At 44.1% G+C, this 14,905-nt stretch overlaps 1 protein-coding gene across 2 annotated transcripts in view; it reads right to left on the reverse strand.

The window, feature by feature from the left end:
* The window catches only part of gse1b (Gse1 coiled-coil protein b), a 177,074-nt gene extending 173,104 nt beyond the window's left edge, over positions 1 to 3,970 (reverse strand). The window contains exon 1 of one of the 2 annotated variants that reach the window (XM_078250102.1): positions 1,449 to 3,970. In XM_078250102.1, the coding sequence (XP_078106228.1) occupies positions 1,449 to 3,956 (2,508 nt within the window). In that variant the 5' untranslated portion in view covers positions 3,957 to 3,970. The remainder of the gene's footprint in view (positions 1 to 1,448) is intronic. The other variant, XM_078250094.1, reaches the window with a different exon arrangement.
* Positions 3,971 to 14,905: the final 10,935 nt, after the last annotated feature.

Raw genomic sequence — 14,905 nt, forward strand, 5'->3', positions numbered from 1 at the left:
TCTAGCTCACATGCAAGTGCTCAGACAAATAATAAAAACTTAAGTTTGGAGTGCATAAGAGTAACCAGTCAAACACTTCTTTAAAGGACAGAAAGAAAATTAGGTGGATAACTCCGGACAGCTGGTGTGAGTGTGCAACAAACTGAGGTCGCTGAGTGTGAATGCCATCCACAGATGTTCATTGCTGGACAGTCAGTGTCTGTTTGCATGAGAGAGTTGTTCATAGAGCCAACTGGCTGTCTAAATGCTCCTCAGCTCTTCATCAATAATATCACCATCCTCATTTGCCCTCCACTGGTCCCCCATATAACCCCACAGCTTCCCAACTTCTATTCTCTGCTATTAGAAAAGCAGGATTCTGCTACTAACTTCTTAACAGCAACAGTGTTATGTGTGTTGTTGAAAGAGGAATGGAAAGAATCCAAACTTTGGAGACAGAAAAAGACAAGAAAGCAAACAATTACAGAATGATCTCTCTTCAGAGGAGCGTGTAGATGTACTGTTCCCTGAGCCGGCCCATCTGGACCACCTATGCAAGCATCTTCCCTCCATCAGAATCCCTTATTACAATGTTAACATGTAGTACTTTTTCATAAATATGAATGGGTAAAAGAAAAAAACAGGAGTGAGTCGGTTCATTGACGTATGGCACTCGATTTTCCCGGTTCAGTGACACGAGTCGGGTAAATTAACCGGCTCTTCGGTCAGTTCGTCAACACTAACATCAAGTAAAAGAGGTCTAATTGACAGGGCAGGTATTTCTTTTTGCATTTGTGTTATGATTATTGTAATCAAAAGAAATATGATAACTTAAGAATTTCTTTAAACTAACTTCCTTGAAAATACTCTTTAAGATCCTCAACATGCTCAAACCAAAACAAACTGGGTGAGAGTATTGAGTCATGCTTGGTCAAATAAACACACTCACACATGGACACTGCAAACACAAGGCTTGCCTTGGCCATTAGATCCCCAGAGTTTTCCTTTATAGAAGTAAGTTTTGATGAAAATGTGTCATTGTTCATCCAAACGGTGTCGGCCACACCAAGTCATCTTTTAAGTCTCCACACACGCACACATGCATGCGCGCACACACACACACACACACACACACACACACACACACACACACACACACACACACACACACACATACACACTTCTCTCTATTAATGCATTCAACCGAAACGATAAAATGGTCAAAAGCACAAAAAAGCACCATCTGCATCACGATGATTATTCTCTTTATCACACCAATCCCACTATGCAAAATGTCAAAATCATCCCTTGCCATGTGACCCAGAGGTCGTATCACACAGTCTGCACTGCACCGTGGGAATGTGGGGAGGGGATTAAAAGTTTATGGGAGACATGCATTTAGATACATTTAAAGACACTGGGAAAAAAGAAGATATTTGACTGTGTGTCTTATCAGGCAGTTTGCTTACCTTATGTCTAGACTGTGGCAAGGCTGATTCTGGTTCTCTTCTCTCCCCATCTGAGGCTCCATGTCCAAGCCTATCCCTGTCCTGCTGCATGCTCTGTCCCACCTGCACCATGGCCTTACATTCCACACATGAGCCAATCACCAACCTCCTCCCATCATCCACCAGGAGAGTGCGTGTGCTGCGAGGTGCATACAGGAAGACAGGTAGCCTCGCCACAATAACAGCGCACAGCCTACCTTGCCTGCGCTGCTCCTTCCTGCAGAAGAAACACACAAAAGCCTCACAGCTGTACTGGCGGGCCCAAGGGGAGCTGGGTGGCTGGGGGTTGGCACTGGATAAACTAGAGGTAGACGGGGTGGAGGGACCCACGCCCTTGCTCTCATGTTGGGCCCACTGGGTGTGTAGGTCATGGTAGCAGAGATTACAAGCTGACACCAGGCCTGTGGCGTCGACTGGCTTGGCATGGAGAGCAGGAGGGTGGACTGTGAGAAAGGGGAAAAAAGGCTCCCTCTCCCCACAACGCCCAGGCGGGTTGACATGCAGCTGGTACTCTCCACCTGCACACAGCTCAGCTCCACACAGGTAACACACCGACATCGAGCTGCCGGGGCGAGAGGCCACACCAGTCTGGGAATGGGCTTGTCCAGACCCCTCAATGGCCATAGCAGCGTGGTACCTGACCAGGAAGGAGCTGACAGAGGTGATGAGGTCTTCACTAAGGCTGAGTCGATATGCAGCCCAGATCTCCTCCAGGATAAAGTGGCACTGTGGGCAGCAGTGTACACGGCCATTTCTCACCCCCTGGGCATTTGGTGGGCAAGGCAACATGTGGATGAAAGGAAAATACATCGCACCACGGGACTTGCCAACACCAGCCTGTGCATATGCTACTCTCATATCTCCTTCACAATCCTGACCACAGAGGAAACAGGCCTCATGGGAAGCCCTGGGTTCAGTTATGCACTCCATGGACTCTGGGGGAGTTAGCTGGGAAGGATGGAGAGAACTGGTTGCCTGGTTGCGGGGGACTACATACAGGCGCTGGAGGACAGGCACATCTGCCATCTGAAAGCTCTGCCACTGCTGCATGAGAGAGGTGTGGCAGCTGCCACACACAAGGGTTGTACCCGCTGGACTGATAGGTATTGCATCCTGGGGAGGGGAGTGAAGCCACAGGAAGGGAAAGAATGGCTCGCCCTGTGCCCTCTCCTGTTTCTGAACACTGACTTTAAAACGGCCGTCATGTCTGAGCCCAGTGCCACAGATATAGCAAACACACTCCTCTGAACAGGTGTCCACAGTGTGGTGCGACTTTCTTCCTGAAAAGTCTCTGACAGCTCTAAACTTAGTGTTTGGGCCTTTTTTACTCTCATGCATGTCTATGTCATCATCACTTGTAATGTTAATCTCATATTCCTCAGAGTTGTCAGAGTTATTCTCCCTGGAAACAGCCATGTTACATTTAGTGGTGACAGCAGCAGTGCCAACAGATGACAAAGCAGTGTTGGGGTGATCCTCGCCCCTTCCTCGGTACATCAGCGATGGATGTCTGGACGAGGTACAGCTGCCGTCGGCAACACGCTGAATCTGACGCAGCTCCGCATGTCTGACATTCCCCTCCTCCAGCCATCGCCTGTTGCGCATAATGACCCCGTTGTCTTGCACAGGTGTGTCAGAGAAAGGGCTGTCATAGCATCGCTGAGGGAATCTCTCCTGGGACTTTGCCAGAGATTCTGATGATTGACAGGCATTATTCATAATTTTAGCACCGCGCCTCCCTGGCATAACACTCTCCGCTTTTGGCGATCCCTGCGCCCCATAAATACCCACCGGGTAACGCATTGCCCGCTGTGAATCAGGGCTGTTTTTAACACTGATGACATTGTTCTTCCTGCTACTGTCTCTTGGCGATTTGCCAGATGCTCTCAGGTACTTGTCTTTGCTCATACCGGCTCTGTCGACGAAATCCATCTCCTGGTCTGATATGTTGTCGTTTTCAGAAAAAGACGAGAAATCAGACTCTGCGCCCCCGTCGTAGTTCTGGCTGCTGACACTGATTCTCCTCTCCAGATCATAAGAGATGTTCCACTCCTGTGGGACCCGCCGAGAGTCGCACTGATAGGGTCGTTTCAACCAGTACATGCGCTTCTCAATGGGCGTCCTGCTCCGCTCGAAGGAGTTCCACTGCTCAGTCAGAAAGCAGTGGCACACGGCGCACACCAGCGTATGTCCATCCGGGCTCACCTCACACGCACCCGGGGCTGGCTCCTGATTTTGTAGAAACGGGAAAAACGAAACCCTCTCTTTTTGGTATGTCACTTGTAACCTCAATTCCTTTCCTGGTGTAACTCCGCTTCCACATATGAAACAGTAAACCAGCCCCCCTAATCCATTCCGATCAGCCCTGGAAGTGTTGCCGGGCAATGGGCTGTCCTCACCGGGCATAGCTGCAGCCATGAGTCGGTGTTTCCGAGATAAAGGTGTCAGTTCCTTGTCACAGGAGTTCATTGTTTTTAAACACCCAGGACTAGGCTACATGGTATAACGTCAACAGTTATGCTAAGTTATGCTCATGTTCAACACTTATCTGCAGGTCAGGAAACTATACAATCACTGTTAGTCTAAGTTACTCACTGGATGGTAAGATGCACGATAGTCCATTGAAAACGACAGCGTGCAGCAAACCGTTATCTTTCAAGGACAGGGAGAAATTCACTCCAAAACATCCACAAAACGGCACAGAAGTCCTAGCTAAGTGAAGTCGGTAATCCGCATGTTTGCGCTGGAAGTCCGCTAATATGACAGAAGAACCTGGGATCACGGGTCGCCTCTCCAGCGAACTTTCCTGCCTGCGCTGCCAACTTTGGCTGCTAACTCCTTTACACTGTGCACAGCGCCATCCCCGATTCATGGGACCCGGTCCGACACCCCAAAGACAACCTCCAGCCCCTGCCAGCCCCCAGTAATAATTTTGCAGAGATTATGAGCACACACTCCTGCAGTAGCTGCCCATGCGTCAAAGTACTAACCATGCACAGCATATCCACAGTTTAACATGCACAGGGGCGTGTATTTAATAAACAGACCCACAGCATGCTTTGTATCAGACGCTGTTAGGTCGATTGCCTATGAGTGAGAAGGTAGGCTATTAACTGTGCAAATGAATTATCAGTTTTCTCTCAAAACTGACAGAGGAACGTATACTGTGATTTTTTTCTTCCAGTAGATTTCTAGCATTTTTGGGGTTTTATCTGTACTCAGTATACAATAGTTATGAATTATGCTTAGGCTACTCAGTACCAAAACGTACACACTGATCATAAAGTGGTTTGCTTTTGTATGCATAATATGGTAAGATTGTTTGTTTGGACAACTAAGACAATCATAACTGTAAGCAACACTGCATAAGATGTCTGGGCAAGATGATATTCTTAATGTGTTAATATTCATCCCTCAGGCAATGCATCTCCAAAGAGTAGCCTATATAGATTCATTTTGAATTCACAGTTAATTAATTTGAGCAAATATGAAAATTAAGTAAAATGCAAAACACAAAATATTCCAGTGCATAAGTATTCACCCCATTGAAAACCTATATCATGTGCAGTGCAGCCAACTGCATTTTGATGTGTATAGGCTAATTGGTGACAGGGGCTGAAGGTTAATCCTCTGGGTAGTTTCCTGCCCAAAACTGTGCTGTGAGGACAAAAGATAGCCTACTTCAAACAAATCTATAAAAGGTCTACTAAAAAGTATCAATCAGCGAAAGTAAACAAGAACATTTACAATGCACTAGATATCTAACTAAGCGCTGTAAGTTCAATCAATATGGCTGTGGCAACAGTTGTCCAGGTGCTTCACAACTTGCAGCCTCGAAAAAGAGAGCCACTTTTGAAGAAAACTCACATGACATCTGGGCTAGTGTTTGTCAGAAGGCATTTGAGAGTCTGAAACAACTCTAATCTGACCATAAGCTTCTCTCTTATAACACCAAAATAGGCATTTTTGCAACCAAATGATACATGTTGAACCCAAACACTTTATGTCAGTGGAAACAATAAATGCAACAACTTGTATCTATCTATCTATCTATCTATCTATCTATCTATCTATCTATCTATCTATCTATCTATCTATCTATCATTGTGTGCTACAATGTGCAGGAATGGGTCCTTAAGGAAGGTTAGAAAGAGAGGGATGTAAAGAAAAACAAAGTGATGCTCAAGACCCGACAACACACTGGATATCCTCCTCAGTCCATGCACATGTACACATATACACAATATTTACAACCCTTACTGTTGTCTCCTTCCCACTCCAGTATCTTAGACAAAGACAAGACAGCAAGTTGAGTAATCAATCCTTAAACACGTCACGTCATCTAACAATAACATAAACAGTTATGTCTGTCCGTTCCACTATGTGCTTCCCCTGGACGTATCTACTGTCTAGTGACTTACTGATGTCAGAGAGTTATGGACTAGACTACATTCTACCTTACTACCTTTGCATTTCGCCATTTTCTCCTCCCCTTCATCCATTACCCTCTTCATCATCACCATGTCCCCTGAAGACAAATTTACACTTCCTGCTCAGCCTTCCAACCTGGAACTCTAGGAAAGTTTTAAATGATACTGCCTAGCCCTACTGTAACTCCTTGCCCACCCAAGATCTTTTTTTTCTCTCTTCTGCATGGTAACCAAGAAAGATCACAGAAAAAAGGTATTCCTGAGTGATGCTGACCTGTTTCTACTGACAATTCCCACAGAAACAAGAAGAACGTGGGAGGAGGTGAGAGAGAACATATGCACAGACAGTAGAGAGACAGTATAGCCTAACATTAGAGTGTGTCAGTGGAGGTGTTTTAAATAAGTTATTCTATTAATGAATTAATTGTCAGAACAGATTTACAACACTGCCTTGTAGTGTCAAATCTTGGTACTGCATCATCTGGGAAATCCCCCTACACAGCCTAGACCCTACATACTAGACTTAGGCTCATGCGGGCAAAATCACAGTTGAGCAGAAGAAGGACTAAAAGAGAGCAAGTATAATATATGAAAGGGAAGAAAATAAGAGAAAGATAGAGCTTGAAGAATGTAACCTAATCTTTTCTTTTCTTTCTTTCTTTCTTAGTGCACTGGTTCCCAACCTGGGGACCAGGACAAATCGGACAGTTCAGAAGATGATTAAGTTAATAAATGAAAAAGATATTTCAGTTACACAAAATGTATTTATTTCTTCAGATTGTTCATCTTTTTGTGAAATACTGGCTACTTTGACCTCTTTTGGCTTTTACACCCATGTCCAAACTACGGTCATAAGCTGTGATGAGGGGTCACAAGTCAAAACACTCGAAGAAAAAGTTTGGGAACCACTATGCCTGCAGTGTGCATTATTGTTTCTGTGCTCTTATGAGCTTATCATTCAGTATCAGTATCATTAGAGTCCCTCCCTATAGAACCTATAGAGGCAGGTCAAACAATGTTCATCTTTGTTTCATGTCGATGAAAAACTACACACAATGTCCACACTTTCAAACACACACTTAAGACACACAATGCAACACAAACATGCTAATGAAGCTTAGCGAAAGTTCAGTTTACGGTCTCATTTATTCACAAGCTCTCTGTCTCCCACTGTCTGGCTTATACTCTATCAGTTCACAAATCTATTCTCCTCTCTGCTGCTGTCAGTTGTCATTTCAGTACGAACCAATGTGACCCTCCTCCACCCCATTCACTTCCAGTCTCCATCACACCCAGTGCCCGGTCCTGCTCCACATACCATCATCCAGATCTTCAGCCTACTCTCTTCTTCACCACCACCACCACCACCAGTGTCTAGAATACATTTATTTTTCATTTAAATGAAGTCTCTCCTGACTGAAATACTCTACATATCAAAAACTGTAGCTGATGTTCAGACCCTCCCAGATTACTTAAAGTTCCTGTGTGTGTAATGATCTGTGTGTGCACATTCTCAGCGACTGAAATTATGCCGTTTGTAGATCTCATGTGAGATGAGATATCTGCCCTATTGCTCTTCATATGCTGTATGGAAATTGCTTCTCTTTTTTTGGAAATTGTGGAAAGGGAGACGGGATGAGGGGGGACAGAGAGGAATGTGTGTGTTGAGGTGGAGTTAGCGAGGGGAGAAAGGGAGTGCAGTGGGAGGGTGATCTGAATAAAATGCTCTTGAGTAGTGTAGGGCCTCCAGGACTTTTGGCAGAAAGAGGTGATAACAGGGCCAGGAGGAGGGCACTACACTGCGCTATGTGTGTGTGTGTGTGTGTGTGTGTGTGTGTTTGTGTGTGTCTGGGGAGTTGGGTGTATAATAGTGTGACTCCCCTCCCACTGTATTGGAGGCTGTCCTGGCCAACCTCAGTAGACTAGGTTGACAGTGGAGGATCCTCAGCTGATTTAGCTTCACCTGGGCATTTGGGCTATACATATAAGCTGGCCCGTGTGCTTCCTGCTGCCTTTCCTTTTCTACAGCTGGTGGCATCCACCCTGCATCACATTCTTTTGCTTTTGCATCTTCAACACTTCCACAGCACACATATGCCGCACATCCATGCATTGCTGATACTGCTGATTTCCACACCGCAATGTTAATTTGTGTTAACTTTATAAGAATCTTTGTCACGTTCCATGAGCCAGTTTGTAACAATAGCACCTATAGAGACATGTAAAACTTTCAAACACATAAAACCTGCATGCTTGAGCGCACACACAACTCACACACAGACACAATGCACATATGTATGTGTGTATAAATGTGCTTAAAGGTTTAGCCTGTGTTCCTTGTTTGTTGTTGATATATCAGGGTTGTGAGAGATACTGTAGGCCTACAGCAGGTCTCTCTGTAGTCAAAAATTCCTGTAGGCCTATGTGTGCAGTGCAAGCATAAAGTATGTCATCATGTATGTGTCTGGGCTTTCAGGGCCATCTGGGAGACATTATTTTACAGTTAGACCACTGGACTCCACACTTCACCAGAGAGACCTCCTGGGAACTGGATATGTCAGTAGGAGTGAGAGAGAATATAGGTATACTTACAATAACTACCTTTTTCAAGCAGTGTGACAGCAGTTCCAGAGTTTTAACCAAAGTAAATGTATGTTTGATGCATAGCATGGGAGAGTTATAGCAGAGTCATCTTCTAGCACTATGCATGGACATGTGGTATTAAAATCATGCTCAAACTGGAAAATAATTTACAAAACATGGTGTCACGACAAAGCTCAGATATAACAAGCTGCTTGTAGGCCACAAATGGATGGTTCAATTTAAGTGTCTGTTTTAGCTGTGCCAGTGTAGTGTAGTGTATCAATCAGGATAATCAATGCTATAACATGCATAAACTAAATAAGATTAATCAGGCCTTTAATTAATGTGCTCTCTGAAACTACTCAGGGAAACCATGTGTATAAAGATGTTGTACATGATTCAATGAAGATGGAGCAATGTAGCATCTGTAAGCAGACATTGCAAGGTCAGTATGTAGCTGAAGCCAATCTGCAGATCATGTTTGATAAGTTTTAGTTTTTAAAGGGCTAAAACTCTAAAATCCAACTGATTTTATGACTCGGAGACAGGTACAGTAGTGCCACTCAGCCTTTTGACCACTGCTTCATTAAGAGCTTAACGGTCCTTCCACTCTTCATACTGTTAATACTGCATGATCTGCTGTTTCTGTCACAGCTTCTTCTTTTTTTTTAAAAGTTCAAGTACACTTAACAAAATGTTTTTCTCTCATTTTGCCTGATTAGCCCTCTCCCCCAGGACTGAGTTGATTGATGGCTCTGTTGACTCTTTAGTCACTCAGTGCCTTACTTCCCTTTTCTTTCATCTTTTTACATCTTTTCCTTTCTTCATCCCTTTCTTTCTTCATGTGTGTCTCTGCTCCTCCTCCTCTGTTTCTTCTGGGCTCCATTGATGATGTCAAACATTTCAACATCATTTTGATATTTGTACGTTATTTTAAATATTTGATGACTGTAGTAATTGTTCGTGGGCAGAGTAAGAGTCATGATTAGTTGACTAATTTCCAGAGAACTTGACTTTATTTTAAATATTTCATGGTAAAGCTGGTGATTGGGTATATTTTGTCTTGTATTTGCGGACACACAGGGAGGTATTTAGTATCCTCATGTAAGACTCAAATCACAATGACAAATATTGAACTGCTTGGAATAGGAGGTCATGGTGTTTGGGAATTGTTATAGATGAGGATAAAGACTTGGTCTACACATGATCAAGTGGTCTCAGCTGCAGCCGTTGTTGAGTTGAACACAGACTCAGTGTCTAATTTATAAACAAGAATTATTAAATTCATGCTGAAGAAAAGCCACTACATTATTATTTTTTGAAGTCACTCCTTTGTTTTTCCTACAATGATTATGTCAAATTGTCTGTCGTTAAAAGGCCTATTACCCAGTGTTAAGTATGACACTTACAGTAAGCAGAAAAGACCTTTTTAGGTGTGGCCAAGAACATATGTCAAATAAACTAATGGGAAACATTTAACTAATTAATTCATTAATGCTGAAACTGAAATATAAGATCCCCCAACAACAGGCAGGGCAGGAAAGATGTGAGAGCAGGGACACTGACGAGTCCTCTTTGTGTCTGTTCCCGTTTTAATGTATATTGTGTTTATTAAGGTTTAAAAGCGGCTGATACTTTTGGCTTTTGATGCTAAAAATAACAACTATGCTTAGCTGGCAACCACAGCACTGCATCCTGCCAGGCAGGAAGTAAGGGTGTACATGGTCATTTCACGGAGGTGACATAGGAAGTAAACTTAGCCAAAGTGTCAGCAGTTCAGTTCCTTGACGGAGCGTCATCACAAGGGCTGAGACACAGGTTACTTGAATAAAGCAATACAAAATAACCTAGTTTTCAAGGTTGTAAGGATGAGTTCTCGAAATTGTGAACTTGTTAACTGTAACAAAATGTATCTCTAAATCTTTGTTGAAAAAAGGGGATTATCCAGTTTTATCAACACACACATACACAGGAGAGAGAGAGAGAGAGAGAGAGAGAGAGAGAGAGAGAGAGAGAGAGAATGCAACCTCTGGAGAGAAGCCTGGACTTTCTCCTTGTTGTTTATTTATTCATTTATTTCTGCAGGATCTCTTCCCTCTCTCCAAGGTCAGAGGTGCAACTAAGGAATGTGTTTCCTCCGAACAAGGAAAAACTAACACGTCCAGCTCATACAGTGTATACTAGGCCACAGTTCATTCTGTTTTCTGGACCATATTTCATTGCTCAAATAGACATTCAACAAAAATAAATGCCGCTTTTCTACAATGTGGTCAATCTGTGCCCTCAACTGGATCAATTTCAAGTCATAATCATAAATGCGTTCAGAAAATAATTATTTATGCTTTTATATTCCTTATTTGACCCTATCTTCAGTAAAATCAAACTGAGTTTCTATAAGTGTACTATACACTACAAGTCTCTGTGAACGGGATGTTAAAAGAAAATGCAAAATAGAGGAGACTGTAGAACCTAAGACAGATTAAATATAGTCATAGGAGATGGGTCAGGGAGCTTCTACTTTCCCTTGCAGCTAACCCCATCACAGCTGTAGTTGACCTCTAAACTCTTTCCCAGGGAGGCATAGCCTTGTCGGAGCCAGTGTGTGTGTGTTCTCCCTGACACAAGGTTGACCCAATCTGCTTTCACCTGTACTTGTCAGTCAGTCGCAAGGCCCCTCCCAGGCCTAAGGCTCCCGGCACCTCCCATCAGAGACCTTGAAAAGTCTTGACATACTTCTGATAAACATTCCTCTCTTCTCAGGTCATGGAGACCCAAACGGAAGAAGGCTCCACCGATGGGAAGAAGAAGAGATTACATTTAGGAGGGGAGAGGAGGCGGGCAACGAGGAGAGAACAGGAGACCACAAGACAGACAGAAAGAGTGAGTGTGTGGAAAAGGACAGCGAGTGATAAGAGGCTCTGATGGTGTGTTTTCCTGCTGGGTCATCAGTGACCCACATGGAACTGGAGATCCTGGGACACCTGTTTTCTGCAGCAGATGTTAGCAAACTATTTCTCACTCTGTCATCTTTCTCTAGGTTACAGTATGATGTCCTGCTTAGAATGCACACACACATGCACACGCACAGGCACAGGCACACACACACGCACACACACACACACACACACACACACACACACACACACACACACACACACACACACACGCTTTGTAGTAGCAGAACCCCTTTATCTCCTGCCCCTCCCTCGCCCTGCTCTCTGACACATCACCATCTTTCGCCTCAGCAGCGGCAGCTAATAACGAAAAAGTAATGACGAGGATGAAAACACAGGACATCAGAGAGGCGAGAGGAAAGGCCAGGCGAAACCGGGGATGGTGCTGCTCGTAAAGAGACGCCTGGAATAATGGGAAAGGAATGTGGTGTAACGACTCCCCTGGGACTGGCCCAGCCGAAGGCCCTCTGGCTCGGGAACAACAAACGGGAACGCTTGAGGCGCGCAGGGTGCACACATAAGGGCTTTAACAGCCCCCCCTCCCCATTCACACACACACACACACACACACACACACACACACACACACACACATACACACATAGATCCACACAAACACACACTCACCCCCACCCCCCCTTCCTGTGCCGACCTACTGGAGTCGGCTGTTGTTGTTGGCTGCCTGCCACCTTCGGAAGAAGCGCGCCCTCAGCCTCTCCCTCCTTCCCCTCTCTTCAGTCCCTCCTTCCCTCCCTCTCTCACTGCAAGCAAGCTGCCAGGGAAATGCTGATGACATGACATCTTCGGAGAGGTCCCTGGAAAAAGTGATTACCACCCACCCTCGTCCCTATCAAATAATCCTATTCATTTTCTACCACCCCGCCTTTCAGTCTTTTCAGCAGTCAATATCTACCCCATCTCCCTCTTGCTGTCTCTCCATCTTCCTCTATCACCTTTCTGTCTTTGTGTGTGTGTGTATGTGTGTTTGTGTGTGTGTGTGTGTGTGTGTGTGTGTGTGTGTGTGTGTGTGGCTGTGCATGTGTTGATGCGTGGGTGTGTGGTTGGATCTTTTTCTTGGTATGAGCAGCTAGATCACTTGTCCTTTGCCCCAGAGAGGAAAAAATGCATTTGTTCTCAACCCCTGGCAAACACATTTACGCACATACAGTCACAGCTGTCATTTTCTTCTCAGGTTCTGCCCTTTAACCCGTGTAATTTTGTGTGTGTGTGTGTGTGTGTGTGTGTGTGTGTCAGTGAGTATTTAAGCCAGGTAGGAAAGCCCCTTGTGTCCTGTTCATTTTGCTCCAGTGAACAGAGGTGCTGTCTGATACATGAGGTGCCTGACATACACACAACTTGCATAGGGAGTCTTTAATTCCCTGCGCACACACACACACACACACACACACACACACACACACACACACACACACACACACACACACACACACACACACACACATGCACATGAGGGCACACACACACACATGCACTGAATCTCCTCTCACGGCTCGTCTGGATTCCTGGGGTGTGTTGGTCACGCGAGGAGCAGTGTGAGTGCTGAGTCTGAGCCAGTAGTCATGTGAGGAGAAAAAGTTAAGAAGGGAGGAAGGATGGAGGCCGGCTGGGCTGCTGCGTTTGGGTCGGAGCCAACTGTACATTCAACCCTTTGATTTGACTCACAGCTTGGTTCCCTATTGCTAGAGCCATTAAACACTATAAACTCTGAATTTCCAGAGGATGTCTTGGAAGACGAGGAAAGATATTTCTAACTGTTTATGTTTAAACCGTTAAAGTAAGGTAACGATAAAAGATATTTCATTTTTGAACATTTGCTTGTACATATAATGAATGCTGTGCTGACCTTTCCATATATAACAGTGTCTCGCTTTAATGTGATAAATGTCCCAACTCCCAGAGATTATTTCATAGATCTGGTGTTGTACTTTGTATGTCTAGTGGCGTGGCTCCAGGAATGTCAACTGACCAGTCCACAGACTGAAATATGTCATTAATTACTGGATGACTTGCCATGATATTTTGCATAGACATTCATGGTGCCCTGAGGATGAATCCCAATGACTTTGGTGATCCCCTGACTTTGTATCTAGCACCATCAGCATGTGAATGGTTTCACTTATCCAGTAAAATATATCAATATAGTCATCTAGTCATCCTAGACAATTAATCCTAATTTTGGTGATCCTCTGACTTTTTTCTCAAGCACAGCCATGAGGTTGACATTTGTGGTTTTGAGTGAAATGTCCCAACAGCTATTGGATGAATTGCCTTGAAAATGGGTACATACTTGCAATACATGCAAAACTAGTGACATTCCCATCAGCCTCAGCTGCCCCTTGTGTTTAGTATTAATTAGCAAAATGTTAGCATACTAACACACTAAACTAAGATGGTGAACATGGTAAAGATTATAACTACTAAACATCAGCTTGTTAGTATTGTCATTGTGTTTTAACATTTAGCTCAAAGAGTCACACTTCCTAATTACCTCACAGAGCAACTAACTAGACTCTTACTCGTGTTTCTTGATTCATTTTGATTTTCTAAAGACATTTTTTTGCAGTCATCATTTCTGTTGCAGGTGTGCAAAACATGGCATTTATTTGTTTGAGAATGACATGTTACTGCTTTTACATTTCTATTCAGTCACTTTTCCCATTCCCCCATGTTCTTTTTGTTGTTGCCGAGCCTATAAAATAGAACATTTAAAGTAGAGACATCAAGTGACCAGTACTATGCATCTCAAGAGAGCAAGGTTTTTCCTCTCCTCTCCCGCTCTCTATTCCATGACAACTGCTTTCACAATACCCCTTCCCAAGCCACGTCGGGCTAAGAGCCAGAGCCCTGAGAGAAAAATAGCCTGTCTTTCTTTTTCTTTCTTTCTCACAGACAACACAATTCCATCACATTGAAATCACAGTCTTCAGTCTTCTTTTTCCTTAAAGTGCCCATATTATGAAAAAACACTTTTTTCTGGGTGCTCTTTTGTGTCTCTGGTGTTTCCACACACATACAAACTTTGAAAAAAATCCATCCATGCTGTTTTGAGTGAGATACGGTTTCTGAATGTGTCCTGACTTCAGTCTCCGGGTGAGCTGTTCAAAAGCGGCACAGCTTGTGATGTCACAAGCCGAAACGAGCTGGCTAACCGCAACCGTTAGCTCGTAGCATTAGCATTAGCGTTAGCATGCTAACGCTAATGCTAACGCTACGAGCTACCTCGTTCTCACTAGCAAAGCACTGCAACAACACACACAAGTTCACCATAAAATACAAAATAACTACTTACATTCATTCATTCTACTTACTTCATTTAGAAGTCTCCCAGCTAATCCTGCCTTGTTAGAGAAACAGCCTTTCTTTTACTGTCTATGGAGCTAGCTAGCTGACATGATCTACATCTGAGCTACTGCCCATTTGCGAGTGCAAT

Source organism: Sander vitreus, chromosome 1, assembly GCF_031162955.1.
Source record: "Sander vitreus isolate 19-12246 chromosome 1, sanVit1, whole genome shotgun sequence".
NCBI lineage: Eukaryota > Metazoa > Chordata > Actinopteri > Perciformes > Percidae > Sander > Sander vitreus.